Source organism: Gopherus flavomarginatus, chromosome 3, assembly GCF_025201925.1.
Source record: "Gopherus flavomarginatus isolate rGopFla2 chromosome 3, rGopFla2.mat.asm, whole genome shotgun sequence".
In the NCBI taxonomy this organism is placed as follows: domain Eukaryota; kingdom Metazoa; phylum Chordata; order Testudines; family Testudinidae; genus Gopherus; species Gopherus flavomarginatus.
Window position 1 is genome coordinate 221,949,142 of NC_066619.1, and position 22,210 is coordinate 221,971,351.

Genomic DNA, 22,210 nt, shown 5'->3' on the forward strand with positions numbered 1-22,210 from the left:
TCTGTAATTGGCAAGCCATTCACAGTCTTTGTTCAATCCTGAGCTGATGGTGTCAAATTTGCAGATGAACTGAAGCTCAGCAGTTTCTCTTTGAAGTCTGGTCCTGAAGTTTTTTTGCTGCAGGATGGCCACCTTAAGGTCTGCTATAGTGTGGCCAGGGAGGTTGAAGTGCTCTCCTACAGGTTTTTGTATATTGCCATTCCTAATGTCTGATTTGTGTCCATTTATCCTTTTCCGTAGAGACTGTCCAGTTTGGCCGATGTACATAGCAGAGGGGCATTGCTGGCATATGATGGCGTATATTACATTGGTGGATGTGCAGGTGAATGAACCAGTGATGGTGTGGCTGATCTGGTTAGGTCCTGTGATGGTGTCGCTGGTGTAGATATGTGGGCAGAGTTGGCATCGAGGTTTGTTGCACGGATTGGTTCCTGAGCTAGAGTTATTATGGTGTGGTGTGCAGTCACTGGTGAGAATATGTTTCAGGTTGGCAGGTTGTCTGTGGGCAAGGATTGGCCTGCCACCCAAGGCCTGTGAAAGTGTGGGATCATTGTCCAGGGTGGGTTGTAGATCCTTGATGATGCGTTGGAGGGGTTTTAGCTGGGGGCTGTATGTGATGGCCAGTGGAGTCCTGTTGGTTTCTCTCTTGGGTTTGTCTTGCAGTAGGAGGCTTCTGGGTACACGTCTGGCTCTGTTGATCTGTTTCCTTATTTCCTCTTGCGGGTATTGTAGTTTTGAGAATGCTTGGTGGAGATTTGTAGGTGTTGGTCTCTGTCTGAGGGGTCAGAGCAGATGCGGTTGTACCTCAGTGCTTGGCTGTAGACAATGGATCGTGTGATGTGCCCGGGATGGAAGCTGGAGGCATGAAGGTAGGCATAGCGGTCGGTGGGTTTTCGATATAGGGTGGTGTTAATGTGACCATCACTTATTTGCACCGTGGTGTCAAGAAAGTGGACCTCCCGTGTAGATTGGTCCAGGCTGAGGTTGATGGTGGGGTGGAAGCTGTTGAAATCATGGTGGAATTTTTCCAGAGTCTCCTTCCCATGGGTCCAGATGATGAAGATGTCATCAATGTAGCGTAGATAGAGAAGGGGTGTGAGTGGACGAGAGCTGAGGAAGCGTTGTTCCAGGTCGGCCATGAAGATATTGGCATATTGTGGGGCCATGCGGGTGCCCATAGCAGTGCCACTGATCAGGAGATATTGTTAATGAATATATATGCTGTGGCAGTAGTTTCTACTGCTACATTCTTCAGCCGGGACTAGCCAATGCTCTTTTTTATATAAAACATTTTTCTCATTGTCATTTGTATTTTTGGGCATAATTAAAGACTTTGAGCACAACTTCTTTCCTTTAGAGATAATAGGGAGTTGCACGAGCTATCAAATTATAGTGACTCACATTTTTGTTACTTCTAGAGATCTCCAAATCCTGTAAATTCAGTACAGCTTTGCTTCATCCACTACTGGAATGCTACCACCTGTAGATTGGGAAGGCAATAGTCATTTAACAGCATACATCAACACTACATGAAAGAAAGACAATACAGTGTCCGTTTTAAGGGAATATTAAGTAGGTGGAATATAATTACTGAGTGTGGAATTTAGCCAAGGCACCAGGGCTAACATACTCACTCTTGAAAATTGCCATTATATTTAGTGAACAAATGATCAGTGCCTTAGATTTGCTAATCACCCAAAAAGCTACATATCCCACAGTACAGCATTCCCTAATGCAGCAGTTCTCAACACATGGGCCAATTAGCTCCGCAAGCGCTGGTGTCAGAGGCAACCACCCTACCCCACATGGCGGGGTCCGGGGCAGCTGGCCGGCCCCATGGGGTCTGGGACAGCCATGTGGCAGGGGTCCAGTGTGGGGAACTGGCCCAGCCCGCCCTGCATGGTGGGGGTCCAAGGTAGCTGGCTGCCCCACATGGCTGTTTCCAGGGCACCTGCCCAGCCCCATGAGCTCTGGGGTCTGGGGCAGCTGCCCAGCCCCACAGAGTCTAGGGTAGCCGGTTGGCTCTGGGGTCCTGACCTGGGCAGCCGGCCAGCCCTGCATGGCGGGGATTGGGGCAGCTGCCCAACCCTGGAAGCTCTGGTTTGGGCCAGCCATCAGTTGAGAACCACTGTCGTAATTACATGCTGAAGCTCTGCTTCAGAGGCAAGAGGGCCTCCTACTGAATTAGCAGTTCTGTTTCTTACTGCACATGAGTTTTCCTTGGAGGGCTTTTATCTAAACTCTGATCAGTCCTATTCCTGCTTAGGTCAGGAGGACAGCACGGCCCTTAGAGGTGTAACTGCTGACTATTATCTCACCAGTCAAAGGTATAGACGGTGCAAATTAGCAGAACTTAATTTGTAAAATGCCACTTTCTCACCTCCAATGTAAATTTGACTATAGTTCATGTAGAAATCAGATCTAGTTATTAGTCAACAATAAAAACATATTAAATCATCCTTAAATTTTGTCAAACAAAACTAGATTCTATGAACAGTCTTTTCTAAAAGCTTTTTCAGGTGACTTTCCGTATATTACTGATGAGATATAGACAACATACCACTCACTCACCCAGGCACAATGTGGTACTGCATTAGGTGGCATAAAAATGAAGATTCCAAATGACACAGGAGTAGTGTTTTTAAATGAACTTGTTTAATTTTATTTAAGAACTTTAAGGTGCATTACAAACAATTCACAGTCCTGCACAAAGACACATGTGAGAAAGGTAGATACAGTATTCATTTGACATATAGGTGAAAGGAGGCATGGAGAGGTTACGTAACACAGTAATTGTCAGAGCTGAGAATGCAATATAAGAGTCCTAGCTTTAATTGTTTTGCTCTAAGAATTGGGCACATTCCTTGCCATATGCTGGTGGGCATCATTTTACGTGTGTAATAAAAAACTACACAAAGCAAAAATAACTTGAAATTGTTTCTGCTTTCTTGATTATAAAATGAAGAAAATGTATTTTTTTTTTATTTTAACTCGTTTCTCTTAATGTACCATTTCCACTCAGAAATCATATTTAAAGTTGTATGCAACAAGATATTAGAAAATTTGAAATCAGCTAAAAAATTATATGTGAATTAAAATACGTTATAGTTACTGTAACTGGCATGCATCTATATTGAGCTTTTATTGGTATTGTTTACAGTACCTCATGTTAATGAAATGTAATAGTTTCTTAATTAGATGCTATATTGATTTTTCCAGAAAGGTACATTTGCAAGGATAGTTTTGATTTCACTTGGGTGTGATGTCTGTGGAGTTTACCAGCAGCGTTAAGTTATGACGTGGTTATTTGTAGAAGGCTGTACGGTGTCATCTCAGACGTTTCCTAGTAGGTGGTATGAATCCAATGTTATGCCACGGAACTGGCAGATGTGCTATTGATTGGTTATAAATCTAACCTTGCTTCCCAGTATTCTAATTAGTGTTGCCTATGAAAGACTTGGAATTATATTATCAGTTACACTCCACAACAGTCACTATTAGTCTCTTAATGTTTTGCTTCATTTTATTCTGCATTGTGGACATGTATTTTAAGCAATTCTTTCCTAGATTAGCCAGAGTGTTAGGTATTTGGAAAATATTCTAATAGTATTTTTTGAATTCATGTAAATTTGAAAAGTCGTCTGACAATACATGTGATTCATTTTTCTTGTGTAAATACTTAGTAGAGCCTACTAAATATTTTTTAATTGAGTTTTTTGTACAACATAATCTTAAGAATTAGAAATAGAATTTCCAATATTTTGGTTTATAGTATTCTGTTTAAGGTGCCTATATATATATATCTATATAAATAGCTGTAGATAATAGGTTATGGAGAAAAAATAGCTTTTCCTGGGAGAAGTGTTCTTTCTGAATTTTTATTTATTTTGCATTTTGTTTTGTTTTGGGGTGGGGACGGAATTCGGGGAGACTGGAAGAGAAGAATTTCCAGGTATTCTCAGGTGTTTACATATTCTGAATTTCTGTCACTCTGAATTATATAAAAGAACATGATGTATATTTTAAATATTTTGAAATGAGACATTACGGTCTAATCCCCATCTGCAGATGATAACTTCATCTATTTTAAAACGTTACATCAAGAATCTTTCTATGCCTATTAAGAAACAATAGGAAATTCAGAGAACCATATAGAAGCCCAATTCCTGGGGAGGGAAGTGAGTAGAGTCAATAATGATTGAGAGAGGGATTTGATTAGTGTGGAGCGAGAGGGATGTGGCTAGTGGGTGCAATTGATTCCTATTTTTTGGTGGAGTAAATGGGTAGAGTTATCTGCTAGATGGAATTGGATTGCTAAAATGTGGAAACTTCAGAAAGGGTGGGCAGGACATCTGATAAAGTGGGTCTGTAAAAAGCTTGCTAGTTCATCTTATATTTCAGTCTTCACAGGAGATTGTTGATATTCTCAAAGTAGTCATTGTGAAAGTTGCTGATCAGTTCTGCAAATAAGTGCTTATTATTTAGTGATTACCAATAAGTGTGTGAATTTATATACCAGACATCAGTGTGTGAATTTATAAGACTCAACATGCCTAAAGTTGGAGGAAGTGGTAGGAACCAAGCAGTTAAATGTGTTGGAGTAGGATGTATGTGTTGTCAAAAATTGCTAAGTAGAAGGATAGAGAGGTTCATTCTTGTCCTCATTAGTGTATAAATAGGTATATCTGGATTCTTTCAGATCAGATGTTCCACAGTCTCTTAAAGTTGAAAAACAGAACATCAATTGGTTTGATCATCCTGCAGGTTAAACATTTTCAGTGACATCACCGCCACTGAAACATAGCTATGTAAGTCCTTGTTCTACAACTTTTGGTAGTGCTTCAACATCTCCTTAATTCAGGAGCAATCTCTATTCGTTGTTGACACCCACAAATTCTTGATACAATGGCCAATGAGTTGCCATTTCTGCTTTTGCATCTGTTGTCTAGGGCCTCTTTGGTCTCTGGTGTCTACCATGCTTCTGTACTCAGAGCTCTAGTGTCTAGTGCCGAGATGTTATTGTGTGCCTCAGTAACATCTCCTTTGAACTTCTGAAGTCCGGTACTGGCTATTTTGATATCAAGTGCTTTGGCTGAAAGTTTATGCACTTCAGCATCAGATCCCTCTATGCTGTGTCATATCAATGCCAACCAGGTATATTGGTATTCAGTTCATGGACACTAGCAAGTCAGTCTTTGACTTCTCACACCACTTAGTTCTTTAGCCATAGGTCAAGTTCCTGCAGCATCAGCTCTGTCTCCATCACTCTTTCTGTTGGCTTTGTCAACCTCTACCTTCCTGGTTCCAAGTGGTGGGAAACTTCCCCTGTTTCTCCCTTCATGCCTTACCTGTACTATGCCTTCACATGGTTGGTCTTGTGAGCCAGATCTCATCCTTTCCTCAGAAAAATCCACAGGAGGGAAGCCAGGAAAGAGGAAATGTCTGAGCAAGATTCCCCTTGCAGTTTTCCCCGCATAGATCCATAGAAGTGGCAAGAATTCCTTTTCTCCTCTTAGGGTATGTCTACACTACCCGCCAGATCGGCGTGTAGTGAACGATCTATCGGGGATCGATTTATCGCATGTAGTGTAGACGCGATAAATCGATCCTCGGTCGCTCTCATGTCGACTGCTGAACTCCAGCTCGGCAAGAGGCAGAAGCAAAGTCGACAGGGGAGCCGCAGCAATCAACCTCGTGCCGTGAGGACGCGCGGTAAGTCAAACTAAGATACATCGATTTTAGCTGTGCTATTCTCATAGCTGAAGTTGCGTATCTTAGGTTGATCCCCTCCCCTTCGCGCCCCCCACCACCCTAGTGTAGACCAGACCTTAGAATAGGCAAGAGCCAAGAAGTTCTGGAGGCCAGGACCAACTGTGAAGAGGCTTCTTTTTGTCGTTCAGCTGACCATTAGAACCACACTGTAGGGTTTCCCCACAGCTTTCAGCATCCTCTCTGCAGAGCATTCCCATGGTGTGGCGTGGCACACTGGATATTTATGCAACTTTCTTTTCATCTTTCTTGCTCTGATTTTATACTTGTTCAGAAGAATCTGCAGCATTGAGGGAGGGGGATAAGGGTGTCATGATTGTGGCTGACATTTGTCTTTGTCTTTTAATCCTTTCTTTGTTGAACTAGTAGTAGGAATAGTGATATGCCGAAGGGCCTTAGGGGTTGAGACTGTATTGTGCTAGGCACTGTACAGACACAGAAAAGAATGCGTTTTTATTTGTGTAATTTGCATTTTTTAAAAATGTTTAAAACTTAAAAGTCATAAAACATTTGTTTTGTGTGTTTACTATCATTTACCTTTCCTCACTTTATTTCTATATATCATGTACATGATTTTGATGTTTGTGAAAAGTGCTTTATTAAGTGTGCAGTAAGCAGAGAGCACGTTTGTGCCATAAAGAACACAATAGATATAGAAACAAAAGGCTAGGAACCAGGGACTACTAAATTCTAATCCTAGTTCTAACAGTAGCATTTTCTGTGACTTTGAGTAAGTCATTCAACCTCTCTGCCTCATGTTAAACAGCACTCTATAATTGTCTATTTCTCAAGATGCTTTGAAAATTAATTAGTTAATAGGACAACTCCAGTTAACTTCAGTGGGAGTTGAGGGCACTCAGTATCCTACTGGATTTGGTGCATGCTTTGGAAAGTGCCCTAAAGCAGAAAATAGGGCGGGGGTGGGGTGGGGTGGACTATTTGAACCAAATTTCCAGGTTAAAGCGTATCCATAGTTTAGTGTAATATTGGTCAAGGCATGAACCTATCTCTGTAAAGGACTGAACAATATCCCTGTTCTGAACTCTGTGGGGAGTTGAATTTGAATTTTTTGATGGTTCCATCCATAATTTAAACAGGGAAAGGGTCTGTTTGTATTCGTTCAACTGAATTGACTTTGTAAAATACTTTAGAGAATGTTAGTGGTGTCTAAATGGAATGCTGTGTTTCATTTAGTGAAAATTGCACTTATCAATTCTGCTGATTGTTCTTGTTGTTTACATGAGCATCGCTTTGAAAAGCTGTATAATCCATTTCCCCTTAATTTACACTTTATAGTGTGACTGTATGTTTATTAGGACTGATAAACACCATAGTTAATCCTCCTTAAGAAATAACAAGACACATACTTTGCAAGATAATTATGTTCATAATAATCAAGACTGAGGGATGATCCTAAAACAGTTTCTTTAATAGACATACCTCAGGTAAATCATTGCCTTCTGACTTGGAAGGTATTTGTGTGAAATCTTTGTTTTGTTAGATCCACTTGAGTGAATTCCTCAGGATCTTTAATATCCTCAGAAAGATTCTCAAGTAACATTTCATCTGAGAGGAGTTTAAATATTTCACAGCTTATTTAAAAGAAGACTGAGAGCAAAAAGTAGGTATTAATGTTTGATCTCTTAATATTTTTTTTAACCTTTTTAGTAAAATTAGGGGGATTTGCACAAGAAAACAACACTATAGATTCTGGAGAACTCGATATAGGCCGAAGAGCAATACAAGAGGTTCCTCCAGGGATCTTCTGGAGATCACAGCTCTTCATTGATCAGCCACAGTTTCTAAAATTCAATATCTCTCTTCAGAAAGATGCATTGATTGGAGTATATGGCCGAAAAGGCTTACCCCCATCACATACCCAGGTAAGAGCTGCTTTCATGAAAAGCAAGAATTAATACTGAAAATTGCCAATTTGCATCTTTTTAAGAGCTGTGTTTCTCAGGATTGCAGCCTTTCCTTTTTCCTACTTTTTATTGTTACTTTCTATTTTATATATTGATCTTTCACTATATGAAAAATATATTGTCATTCTAATGCAAGTCCAGTTTTAAAAGATATTCTGGAATTTAAAATCTGCAGTGTGGGGGAAACTTTTGCTTTATGATCAGATCTGATTGTTTTCAGGGATGATACCTATCATAAAGAGACATTTAATGCAGTTATCTGTGGTCCATGGACATATTTTTAACTTTTAAATAGACTAGTGTATCATGCTATAGTCATGCATTTATTTGTTTTCCTGGGATTGTCTACCAAAAAGCAAAGCTGGCAAAGTTATAAGCAAGTTGAAAAAAATCCTTTTTGATAGAGGTTCAGTTTGTTCTATTAGTGAATGTCACGCTATTTATGGTTTGCTATTTGATTAAAAAATATATTATATTGAAATATGTGTATATGGGATACAGTGAATTAAGATTGTAAGAATCAATTATTACTAGATTTTTTCCTGTCTTAAGACTACTCCAGAGTATCCCAGAATACAGTTCTACTTCACCCCTCAAGAGATTTCTTAAGAGCTATTCCATTGTACATTTGGTTATGCACTTGTATGCAGTAATAAACATACTACATATTTTCATCTAAAGTTATAGGGAAATATGCAATTTAAGCATGAGTGTGAATAATTCAATTTAATTAATAGTTTTTCTGGATGGAGTAGTATGGGAGTGAAAAGGCAATTCCTTTTCACTATATTCAGAGACAATAATTTGGAGTTAACCCTGCTTAAAATCTTATTTAACACCCCAAATGTGAATTTCTTCTATTTCAACCCAATCTCAGTCCAAGTTCTGCTTTCTCATCCGTGGCTAATGAAGGATATGTCCATGAAATGACTATTAGCCAAAATGGTCAGGGAGGCAACCCCATGCTCTGGGTGTCCCTAAGTCTCTGACTGCCAAATCCTGGAACTGGACAATGGGATGGATCACTTGACAGTTGTCCTGTTCTGTTCATCCCCTTTGAAATGTCTGGCATTGGCCACTCTCGGAAGACAGAATACTGGGCTAGATGGACCATTCATCCCACCCAGTATGGCCATTCTTACTTATATCCTTATACACTACCAAAGAGGACCTTTTTTCCAGTTTCTTGAAAATTAGCTGTTACCGAGTTCAGAGAGCACTGCAACTTCTTGCAGTTCTAATGCTGGGTGAGAAATTCTGCATCTGTCATGTCCAGACTTCTGAACAAAGCAGATTAATGGACTTGCATTGAAGATCAGCTATTATGCTTGTATTTGGTTTCAATAAAAAAATTAACTTCAAAATTCCTTTTTTTGTTTTATTTTAAAACATATATTTGACTATTGTTTTGCATTTCATTGCATTATTTCAGATTATTGCAGATTTCTTTAACTTTGGTTTTTAAAAGAAAGATATCCCTAATTACATTATACTGAACTCTTTACCAGGTATGTGGGGTAGTTGTAGCCATGTCAGTCCCAGGATATTAAAGCAATAGGGTGGGTGAGGTAATATATTTTATTGGACCACCAGACCCAAAGAAGTGCTCTGTGTGGCTCAGAATTTCTCTCTCTCACCAATGGAAGCAGGTCCAAGAAAAGATATTGCCTCATGCACCTTGTCTCTCTATTTACCAGGTACTAGTTCATATTCACCTATTATTGGGTAATATGTTGAAATACCCTGTTGAAATGAAAGGGGAGAAAGTTAAGGTTTCTGGAGGTTGTTCATTGTGAATTTATTTATTTGTGCAATTAAAGTCACCATCTGAACATTACAGTAACTTTGTTAATTTCCTTGGTTTTAAAAAAGGCGAAAAATTAAAGAGATAGTATTTAATGAAAAATACACGTAAGTTTCACACACAAACTCACTTCTAGACTCAGAGGAAGCATGAGAAATTCCATTATGTCCTCTGAAAGCCTGACTCTCTAGCACAAACATGAAAGAGAGCAAACCACTGTTAGATTCCTTTCCAGGGATATAAGCAGTTTTATACACAATCCTTACCTAGTTTATTAGTGGTTGCAGCAGTTAACAGAAGCTCATAAATCAGCATAAATAAACACCTAAAGACAGGAAGCCAAGAAATTAGACTTGTTCAGTCAGAAGAATTATTCAACATAAAACTTCCAAGTGAGAATCACCAATTACCAAGCCCTGTTAGTGAAATATGATTGTATTAAGTGGGATCCCACTACCAAATTTATATATGAGCTTTCACAAGATGTCAGGAAAGAATTTAAATCCATCATCACTGAGGGTCATCTTGTATCATGTATGTCCCTCCAAGACAGCCTTTGATACTTCAGGTACAGCCTGCAGATTTGTGGCAACCTCAGTTGCAAAGAGGAGATCTTCCTAGCGCCACTCTTCAGGGATCCCTAAAAAAGTTCAAATAACAGTTGAGGGTCACCCATTCAAAGGATTAAGTTGTTAATGCAAAAACAGATAGAGCTTTACGTTCTCTAAAGGACTCGTGCGACACTGAGATCCATAGGAGGGTCTACCCTCTGATACCTAAGCATAAGCACTTTAAGCTATACTCACAAGAGAGGTACTCCTTTTACCTGCAGCATAGGCAACCTGAACAATCTAGAAAGAGACAAACATTGCACAGAAGGAAGGCATCTGGTTCCACCTCCATTTCTGCTCATCAGTCTCTATCAACATCAAGGCAGCAGATTTGACTGCTTGGTCAGTAACAGAGTGCAAATCCCTTCAGATCTTCCAGTCATATTGTCTCCATCTGTGAATCATTTATTTCATTTCTATGGTTCTGGAGCACCATCACAATGGATTGATGGGTCCTGAAGATATAGAGATGGGCTATATCATCCAGTTCTGTATCCACCACCACCTCACTCACCTTATCTATGCCTATTCAGGGACCTCTCTTACAAAGAAGGCTTCATCAAGATGTGTGGTCACTTCTTATCAGAGCAGTGGAAGAAGTTCCTCAATAGCACAGGGAACACAGTGGATTTTATTCTCATTACTTTCAGATTCCCAGAAAGAAAGGTGATTGATGGCCTATTCTGCACTTTAATTCACAAGCTCAAGTTCAGGGTTGTGACTCTGGCTACTATAATTCCATCCCTACACTGGAACAATTGGTACGTAGCTCTTGACCTTCAGGACACACATTTTCTTATTGCGATTCATCCACCCCACAGAAGATAACTGACGTTTCAAGTGGGCAATACCACTACCAGTACAGTATGTTACCACTCAACCTGTTGACAGCACCCAGGATTTTCACAAAATGGCTATCAGTAATAGCAGCTCACCTCAAAAAGCTAGGAATCCAAGTTTTCCCTTACCTAGATGACTGGCTCATTCATGCAAGTGGCAACTAACAGACTGCATTCTGCAAACTCTGCATCTGTTTGCCATTTCAGGCCTGAAAGTAAATGAAGAGAAGTAATACTGACTCCAACAAAAAATAGAATCTATTGGAACCATTCTTGACTCCACAAGAACAATGGCTTATCTACCTCCAGAGAGATTCCAAGCCATACTAAACCTACGAACTCACCTGCGAACTCAGTCCAAGACATCAATGAGAACTTGTTTCAGATATGTGGCCTCCTGCACCTTCCTAAGTCAGCATGCCAGACTTCACTTTCATTTCATGCAGGAGTGGCTGAAGTCTGCATATCACCCAAGCAAACATCAACTGAGCATGCTAGTATACGTTACATCACAAGTTCTGTCCTCGTTCTCTCTTCCCCTATCTACAAAGATGTTGATGACAGATGCCTCCACATTAGGACAGGAGGCCCATTTAGATAACCTCCAAACACAAAATATATGGATTCCTCAGGAAGTAAGACTCAACATAAATGTCCTGGAGCTAAGAGCCATTTGTTCAGCATGCTCAGTTTTTCGGCCATGTTTTATCTTTGGGAATTTTGTATCCATCATGAAATTATTCTGAGGGTGGTTCACTTGATAGGGATGCACAGACCATGCTAGCAGACCACCTCAGCAATTTTCAAGTAACCATGAGCGGTCCATAAATGATAGCATAATTCAAGACATATTACTCAGGGGGAAGGAAGGTGGAGGAGTCATCCCACCATCTCTCTTTGCCACCAGAGATAACAGGAAGTGTGAACACTTTTGTTCCAGAGGGAGTCAGAGTTGAGGATCCCTGTCCGATACGTTCCTGATTCCATGGTCCTCAAGCTTGCTGTACGCGCACACTCCCCCACCACCAGTCCATTAATCCCCATCTTCTAAGAAAGTGCTTAGGCAGGGCTCAGCCAGAATGATCACGGTTGCTCCTACCTGACCAAGTCAATTCTAGTACTTAGGCTTTAATAATCTCTTTGATACACTTACCTCTCCAGTGAGACCTGATATTGCAGAGATGCAGTCCAGTGCTTGATCCCAACTCATGCTCCCGGCACCTCAAAGCATAGATGCTGGGTTGTTTCCTGGGGTTCTTTCAACCCATAGCTCTTGGTAACTTTTACTCTGTGAGAGGAGGTGTCAGGAAATAAATCAGGGGAGACACGGCTGTCTGACCGATAGATGGCAGGCACAAACAGGACAACACGAGTGCTTTCACTTACAGCTAAACTTTACTTAGTCTCAAGCACTTACACATCTCTGCAACAGGTTAGTAAAACACCCTCAACCTTTGATAATTACCGAAGCTGAGTGTGGCTCTTGAGTGGCACAGTGGCAGCCTGTCTGCTGGTGGGGAGCACAAGATGCATCCAGAGGGAGAGACCAGTTCTGAAGAGTCCCCCCCCCATCTCAAGCTTTTTTCCCTTATTCATACATTAGTAATAGAATGACATGTCCTTTTAAGAAACCTTGTTAAGTAAGCAGTTGCAATGATCCAGCAAGAGGTTCCTTCTGATTATTGATTAACCAGGTGTGGGTTTTTCCGGAGTTTGCAGCCTTGAGACCCCAGTAGACATTCCTGGGGCATATCCTACTCTTTAAAAATGCATGTATCAGCAATTTCAACACAGTTCTTATCAGGAAGGACACAGGGTCAGGTTGCCCTTTCAGTGGCACCCAAAACCCCCTCCCTCCTGCCTTGGTCAAGCTGAGATTGCTGAATGGCCAATTTACAGCTTGCTGACTAGGCCACCTTTAACAATAAGCCATAGTGATTTCAAGCACTTTACTGGTTTGCCAAAGTCTCCCGTACAGGCTGACTGACTTCAGCAGAAGGAACCTGCTCATCAGAAGTACAAAATATCCTGATCCATGGTTGAAAAGCCTAATGGACACATGCTGCCAAATGGAAGAGACTGCATATCTGTTCACAGCAGTACTTCTCACCATCTCAATTCCAGATATATGGGCCCATCTCCTGATTTGAAAGAACTTTGGACTATCTGTATGCTCATCGAGGGTTCATCTATCTAGCAGCCATCTCAGCTCTTTGCCCTCCAATACAGAGGGCTTCTACATTCTGATGCCCCACAATGGCCAGATTCTTACAAAGGGTAATGGAACTTCTCCTCTGTGGGATCTAAATATTGTCCTCACGGGATTAATGAATCCAGCTCTAGAACCTTTAGGTAAATGTACCCTGTTTCATCTTTCCATTAAAACAGTCTTGATGGTAGCAATAATATCAACCAGAATAGTTGGGGAGATATAAGTCTTCTTGGCAGGACTCCTGTACACAGTTTTTCATAAGGACAGGGTGTCATTGAGAGCTCACCCAAAATGTCTTTTTGTACAGACAAAATTAAGCTATTTAGAGTATCCCCCATATTATTCATATCCTGTGAAGACAGTGTTAAAGGACAGGCCATTTCAATGCTAGGACTCTTTTGGCCTGTATCAAACTTTGTTATGAATTAGCTAATGTAATCCCACTGTAGCAGGGTGGTTACCCTGCTCCTGTCCTGAAGGGCTTAAAACAGCCCTGGAGGCTGCTAAGTTGGGCTGATTGGGGCGTGACCCAGCTGCAGCCACTTCCCAATCAGGCCACAGCTGGCCTGTGTAAAAAGGCTGTGAGCCAGGAGCCCAAAGAGTCTCCCTCTGCCCGTAGAGGGAGAAGGGCCTGGCTGCAGGGAGCTGGAGACAGGGTACCTGAGTGGAGCAGGGCTGGGGAAAGGCAGAGGAACTGGGAGCTCCAGCCTGGAAAACCCCAGGCTGTGGCCTAGCGTAAGGCCAACAGGTACTGGGGGTTGCTGAGGGCAGCCCAGGGATAGGTCAAGGCAGCACGTCCAAACCCAACCTTGCCAGTGATGAGTGGCTGATACTGCAGCCTGCCTCAGGGCATGGGGGCTAGACAATGACTGGCAGTAGCTTTATTCTGAGGTGAGGTGGGACTAATGGGTGGGGGTTCCCCAGGGAGGAGAGACACTAAGACTGAGGGGATTACTGCTAGGGAATAGGTACAAGGGCACTGGGTTCAGGAGGGACACAGAGGCCAGAGGACAGATGGATCACCAGCCTGCAGAGGACGCTCCGGAGCTGAATCGAGCTAATTCCCTGAGAGACCAGCATGAGGTGCCGCAGGGATGAGTCTGCTCCTCTACACCACCTATAAGAATCGCATTTCATTTGATGAGGGCATAAGCAACCTCTGTTGCTTTCTTGAGAAATGTTCCCATTCTGTACATTTGTAGCGAAGCTATGTGGTCTTCAATACATACGTTTACCTAGCACTACTCTGTCATGCTAATTTTGGCAGGGCTGTCCTACAATAATTGTTTAGCTAGACTCTTAGCACCCATCTCCTACAATCTAGGTCACTGCTTGTGAGACACTAAAGGTGAAATATATATATGGGCAAGCACTCTAAGAAGAAGAAATGGTTACATACCCTCCAGTGTGATTCTTCAAGCTATGTTGTCCATATATTTATTCTTTAACCCTCACGTTCCCTCCCCCACCCCAATACCTACTACTAACATCAAGATTCTACTAACATCAAGATTCTCTATGGCAAAAGAAATTAAGGGTGGTTGTGGTTGTAGCTCCCATTATACCCTTGGTTAGAGGTACAAGAATACTGTTGGCCAAAACAATCCAGACTAAAAAGTGCAATGCACGAACAGTGGAATAAATATCTGGGCAACACCAGTGCTAGAGTCCTAAAAAAAAAAAAAAGGAGGGAGGCTGAAATACATTTCTGATACTTTGTACTATCGCTCAGAAGCAATCATCAGTGATAGTACTGTAAGTATCAGAATGCCCATTCTGGCTCCCAAAAAAGTACCAGAACAGCATTCAAGAGCATTCTGGCATGATTCAACACTTGGACAATACACCTCGAAGAACCATAGTTTCTGAGGGTAACTAACTCTTGCTTATGTGACATAGTATCTAACAAATATTTCAATATAACATAATTAGGAACAGTGGTTTTTCAGGTAGCATTTCTGTTTTTTACTTTAGGCACCCAAGTTTCAGAATGATGACCTCAGTGCTTACTAATATGTGTGTGTCATAGAGGAGCACTAGATATATAGTTCTCTATTTCTGGGGAATTATAAATAAGTCAACCAGAAATAATTGACAGTAGCTGTCCATTCAAGTCCAATCAATGCTAGTCTAAAAGTCTTTGTGACACTTTCTAAAAATGTCAGTTTCATTGCAACCAGAGAATCAATATGTTTTTATTTAAGGAGACTTTAAGAATAACAAAGGACTTTGGTGGCTTAAAGCAAAACTGAATGTGGAGGGGTAGAACATCCCATTTATACTCAGTGAAGCTAATTAATTTATCGTCACAGGAGGAAAACAAAATGAAAGTATTTTTAGTACATAAAGGTCATTGTTTTTCCACTCTATGCCCTTTCACAACCCCACTCCTAAATTTATGAAGCAGTCTTTATAGGATTTAACACACATTACTCCTGTTTGCTGGGGATGGAATGAATGGTGACATCCATATGCATGGCTTTTAAAAATTCAACCTCAGAAATACTATCCATATAATAACATAAATCTTTATTATGTTACAGTTCTAAAATGATTAATTATACTATGCCTGTCAGCTATCAGCTATGCCTGACTCTTTGGGGTCAATTAAGTAGTACAATCTCTAAATCCCAGATCAAAAATGTGTTCTTAACTGAGATTCTCCTACAACAAGAAGTGTCCTTCTGAAGTAATTTGAAAAACAATTCATATTGTCCATAAATAACCAGCTAAAACTCAGAATGGAGATCTTTTTCTTTCTTCTTTCAGTGATATTAGGTATTGTGATCAGATAGAAGGGTTTGTGAGTACTTGAGGAGGAAAAGAGACAGTTTTTGTATCTTTCATGAATTAAGATAAATATTTAATTCTCTGACAAATGAGAACATTGAATGGTTTTCATGTGGGATTGCTTGAACATTCAAGGTGACACCGTATCAAGGTACTAGCTTCTGCCCATACTAATCATGTTAATTTCTACTATGGTTGTTGAGACATAGCTGAAAGGAAATTGGCTCAGGTATTGGTAAAGGCATGTGATCTATGCATTTCTTTTACATTTTGAATGGTATTGAGATAATTCAGATTTATTGCAGAGCAACATTATTAGAATATCATGTGTTTTTAACAACCAAGGAGAGTTTCAGGAGAAGAGGATTCCAGTGCTTAGATCCTGTCCAGAGATGAAGACTATCCTGTTTTATGCCATACTAGGAGCTGTTTCCAAAGGTCATAAGTCAGTACATAAAACCACCGATTCTCCAGTCCCAGTAACTGACTTTATCACAACTTAGGAAAATAGTGGTTTCATACACTGGCCTTTACCTAGATAGACCTTGAATGAAATACCATTTGAGTGATATCTCAAATATGTGGTAAGATAGAAGGTTTGTATATAGTAGTTCACCTCACACAATAGACACATCAGAGTAAAAATGAAACTGGACTGAATGTGGAAACCACGTTACTCTTGATTGTAGGAAACAGTGATCCTTAAAGTTAATAGGCGGTAACTCTTTTTTATATAATGTAATCTTTACTTGACAAATGCAGCAAAGAAATCTTTAGTGATTTGGTGCCAGATCCTCAGGTAGCATAAACTTTCAGTGTAGGTCAATTGACTAGATGAAGCTATACCAATTTACACCAGCTGAAGATCTGACCCAGGGTTCTCCTCTGAATGTGCAGAGTTGACTAAATACATGGAGTAGAACTGGAAGGGACCCCAAAGGGTCATCGAGTCCAGCCCCCTCCCTTCACTAGCAGGACCAAGTACTGATTTTGCCCCAGATCCCTAAGTGGCCCCCTCAAGGATTGAACTCGCAACCCAAACAGCTACCATTAGTGCTAACAGGCATTTTGTGGATAGACTCTTATATGTGAATTTAAGATGATAAACTTCTTTGTCTCCCATGCTTGTAGCAAATCAGATGTTATGTTTTCCCACCCCACCCTCCAAATGTAGTTGTTGCTATTAATAAAACAAATTATAAAATGTTATGATAGCTTTTGAAGAGTTTTAATCTGAACTACAGTGTTTTCTGTCACTGCTTTCTGCATTTTTAATCTGTTATACTTTGCATTTGGTATTTGGTTTACTTTGTACAAAAGAAATGTAAGGCCATATTTTCTGCTGTAATATCTCTATTGAAGTCAGTGGAATTACACCAGCAGAGAACTTACCTTGGATTGTGAAACAAAAGAAGAAAAAAAAAGGGTAATGGATTGGGGTGGAATATTCTTATTAATTAATTTATATGGCACAGTCAATATGGAATGAGTGTTTCACCTGCAGATGGCCAGCTCACATCTTCAGATTATGTCTGCAAACTAACCTCGTCTGACTTTTGTTCTACAAATTAATGTTAAATGAATTGGTGGTCAGGTGTCAATATCAGAAGAAAGCACCATCATGACAATTGGCATTACTTGGCATTCTCTTTAGAAATCTCAGCAAGAGAGGTGAAAGAATGGACAAACACTGAAGGCTTGTCTACATAGCTCTGCAGTTTGGACTATGGTGGGGTGAGACCTGTAGCACACACTAGCATGTTGCGCTGTACCTCCCCCATGTGGATGCTGCAGTTGTAAACTAAAAGGTACTTCATTTGCATTAACATGGTCCTTTAGTTCAGGGGTTCTCAAACTGGAAGTCGGGATCCCTCAGGGGTTGCAAGATTATTACATGGTGGGTCCTGAGCTGTCAGCCTCCAGCCCAAACCCTGCTTTGCCTCCAGCATTTATAATAGTATTAAATATAAAAAATGAGGTTTTAATTTATTGGGGAGGGGGTTCACACTCAGAGGCTTGCTATGTGAAAGGAGTCACCAGAACAAAAGTTTGAGAACCACTGGTTTAGTTCATGCCAGCAAGCATCTACCTGGGGGAGTTACAACGCCACATGCTAGTGCATGTTTCAGTTCACACCCCCATAGTCGAATTATGGGGCCATGTAGACATAGCCTGAGATCTTATCTCCTCTGTTCTAGAAGGGATCTCTCCAGGTCAAGCTGAAAGCATATTACATTATATTGTGGGGAAGCTTGCACTGCCACTCTCTGTACTATTTGTTCTGTGAAGGAATATGGAACTGCAGTCTCTGGGGCTGGCACATTTCATAACTGCTAAATTATAGAAAAAAATATGAAAATGGTAACTAAAAAGAATAATAAGTGAATAATAAACCCTTTGCACATTCCTCCCTTGTAGTATGACTTTGTGGAACTCCTCGATGGTAGCAGGTTGATCGCAAGAGAACAGCGCAACCTGCTTGAGTCAGAGAGAGCAGGCCGACAGACAAGGTCTATCAGTCTCCATGAGGCTGGTTTTATCCAGTATTTGGATTCTGGAATCTGGCATCTGGCTTTTTATAATGATGGGAAAAATGCAGAGCAGGTGTCTTTTAATACCATTGTTATAGGTAAGCACAATCTTCAAAGTTTTCACCAAAAGCTGCAATCTAAGCATTCTGTTAAAAATAGAGATGAGTTTTCAGAGTTAAATACTCTGGGTTGTTTTCATGAATGTTGAATTTATTATGTTTTCTTCATTACATAACAAAAGATATAGAAATGTATTTTAATTGTTTAGTAATTGAAGTATGAAAGCCTCCCATAATGTATAGTTCACAAAGGAAGATGCTTTTTTGAAATGGCTGTATTATGAGCATAAAGTAACTATCATTTTACTGTTTAAATCTTGAGCTACTTGTTATAACAGAATGTAATAGGATACCACAAGCATTAATTACAGGAAATTAGCCACTATTTACTTTCATACAATCACTAAACAAAGTGACATACATGCTTCTGCAAGTACCTTAATTTGCTGTCAGTCATTAGTGGTTTAGAATTAGATGATAGACACCTTCTGTTCTAGTTTAGTACTATGGTGGGAGTTTCTATGAATTTTTTTTCTTATTCTTTTTTTCAGAGTCTGTAGTGGAATGCCCCCGAAATTGCCATGGAAACGGAGAGTGTGTTTCTGGATCATGCCATTGTTTTCCTGGATTTCTGGGCCCTGATTGTTCAAGAGGTATCTGAACCGAATTCTTTTCTTAAGTTAAAATAAACTGCATAAAGACAAATTATTACTAATCTACCAAGGAAAAGAAACTGGCATGCAACTTGTTACATACATGTTCCTCTTTTTTCCCAGAGCTTGCTTGAAAAGAGTTTTGTTAATTCTTCTGTCATGTTTTATTTCACAGCAGCCTGCCCAGTATTGTGTAGTGGCAACGGGCAGTATTCCAAAGGGCGCTGTCTCTGTTTCAGCGGTTGGAAGGGTACAGAGTGTGATGTGCCTACCACCCAGTGTATTGATCCTCAATGTGGGGGCCGTGGGATCTGTATCATGGGCTCTTGTGCATGCAACTCTGGGTACAAAGGAGAAGACTGTGAAGAAGGTAAAGAAGTAAATATTTACCCAAGCATCTACAGTAATGTTTCTAAAATGTCCAGTTACAACATAGTGGGTCAGATTTTTCAGCTGGTATAAGTCAGCATAGCACTATTGATTTCACTGGAGCCATGTCAATTTGCACCAAATGAAAATCTGGCCCAGTAAAGCCATGTGCTGGCAAATTGTTCACCTTATATCAAGCATTCTAAAACATCCTGTTTGCTAGATATTTTGCTTTGAGCAGGTTTTGTCTAATAATTTCAGCATGTTAAAAATAGATTTATTTCATCTGTCTGACATCAGCTAAGAGAAAACACAAGAAAAGATGATTGTTAGAACACAGAGGGACATAGTGATTTTTTTCACATTGTAGAAGAAATTGTTACTCTATTGCATATGGTCTTTCCCACCAACATTTTTATAAAGACTTACAGTTGAAAATGCTCATTCAAATGCATCACACTGAAAAATTATGCAATTTTTTTTGGTATTTTAGAGATGCATGTGTATTCATTCTGGTGTGCTGTAAAATGGAGTTCATTTTCTATTTATTTTTTTAGGAGAAAAAAGCACCATTTCCCTTCCTCAATCAAATAGATTTTATTGATCTCTACATACAAAGTAATGCAATTAAGTCTCTGGAATTAAATTTTCAGATCATTGACCCTACAAGTGTAAAGTTTTATTGAGTCAAATTAAATCTCGTCATCTAAAGCACATTAAAGTGAATTAAGAAGGATAGAGAATACCCAACTCATTTATTTCTCAAACAGGTTGAGGGTCCTATAGAGCTGTCAGAACTCAGTAGTAGTGGATTAGGTCAGTTGATACTGCTTGTTATAGAGAATACAAGATTTTGTTGCTCTGTGATTAGGAGAACAGAGAGCAATAGCCTGAAAACTCAAGTGAATCTTGGTGTAATTCAGGAAAATTACAAATCCTTGCAAGAGTCTCAGTTACATCAATGACTTTGAGGTTTATATCTGTTATCCCCAGGATGTCATTAAACCAGTTACACATGTGTACATGGATCCTTACAATTACTTTTGATGATCTAATGTACTACAAAGAAAATTACCAATATGCTAGCAAAAATGGATTAGAAGTTGCACTCTATTAGTTTATATTGATTTTTTTTTAGTTATTTGATCAGACAGTGCTTGTTATCTTGTGATTAAAGCAAGCGGGCTAGGAGCCACCTTAGGACTCGTGAGTTCTACTCTCTGTTCTTCCACTGACTCATTACGTAACATTGTGATTTGCCTCATCGCCTCGTATCTCAGTTTACTGATTGTTGTTAAATGAGTGTAGTACTGTTTACCTCACAGGAGTTTTTTTAATTAATTCAGAAAGTGCTTAAAATCATCGGATGATAATTGTTGCTATTGTAATTGTTAATAACAACATATTAAAGATTATCTTTTTCTTTTTTCTCCAGCTGATTGCTTAGACCCAGCCTGTTCCAGTCATGGTGTGTGTATCCATGGAGAGTGCCACTGTAATCCAGGATGGGGTGGTAGCAACTGTGAAATACTGAAGACAATGTGTCCAGACCAGTGCTCTGGTCATGGGACGTACCTTCAAGAAAGTGGTACCTGCACTTGTGACCCTAATTGGACAGGTGCAGATTGCTCAAATGGTAAGGATTAAAAACATTCCTTATGTGTAAAGCTCTAATATATTTTAAATTAATACATAATCTTTCATTATTGTGTTAGAACCTGATCCAGCTGCCATTGAAGCTAAGTCTTTCTATAGATTGTAGTGGGAGCAGCATTAGGCCATAAATCATGAGTGAAACATTCAGAACAAATGACCATGTGTAAATATTTGAAAATCAAACACTTTCTTCACTCAAAAAATGAAGGCATTTTTTGCTGATGGTTCAAAGAAAAGAACAAAATGTTATATGTACCTTCTGAATTTAAGATCTATACTGAGATATTCATCTACATATTTAGAACTGTGTTAATGACGCATCCAGAAATATTTCCATTTGAAAAATCTATTTTTAGCTCCTTGGAGGGGCCAATCCTGTCGTTCTTGTTCAGGCAAAACTCCAACTGAAGTTATTGGAAATTTTGCCTGAATAAGGACTGCATGAATGGGCCAACAGTTCTGACAGATAAGGCTTTCTTCAAGGACAAAACTTAGCACATTTAAGGCCAGTTGCTTATTTTTGGATACATTGGTATAAATTCAGATTAAAATATGGAATTACTATAATTTATTATCAGAATCTGAATTTTAGTCTCAGTCTGAGAGCAACCTTTTTGTGCCAAATTTTGGGAAAAATTACCAGTGGTAATTTCTAACTGTCAGATGCGTTTTGCCAAAAGAAAGCATGATAGTCTAACAAAGTAATTGATGCTCTTCATGACACCTGAACATGTGGCCTGCTTGAGGAGTAGTGGTTTTATATCAAATTATAAATGATATTTAATCAATTCTCTGTAAATAACTGCCATTTTGAAATGCAGTTTGTGTCTGATATCTATGATATTGATCAACAGTCCTTGAAAGTCATTGGTAGCTCAGGAATAGGTAGGCAACAGAGTGAGAAAACTGTAGAAGGGGAGTATTTTCCCATATTTAATGTTCCATATTACTTTCAGATTTTAGGCATCCTTGAGGGGGCCATTTGGGGAACT

The 22,210-nt window shown here is 39.8% G+C and overlaps 1 protein-coding gene across 17 annotated transcripts in view; it reads left to right on the forward strand.

Annotated features, from left to right (window-relative positions):
• The window catches only part of TENM3 (teneurin transmembrane protein 3), an 857,073-nt gene that overhangs the window by 708,575 nt on the left and 126,288 nt on the right, over positions 1-22,210 (forward strand). For all 17 annotated transcript variants that reach the window (XM_050945288.1, XM_050945293.1, XM_050945292.1 and 14 more), the window contains 5 exons: positions 7,438-7,652; positions 18,369-18,579; positions 19,092-19,193; positions 19,369-19,563; positions 20,998-21,198. In XM_050945288.1, coding sequence (XP_050801245.1) covers positions 7,438-7,652; positions 18,369-18,579; positions 19,092-19,193; positions 19,369-19,563; positions 20,998-21,198 — 924 coding nt within the window. The remainder of the gene's footprint in view (positions 1-7,437; positions 7,653-18,368; positions 18,580-19,091; positions 19,194-19,368; positions 19,564-20,997; positions 21,199-22,210) is intronic.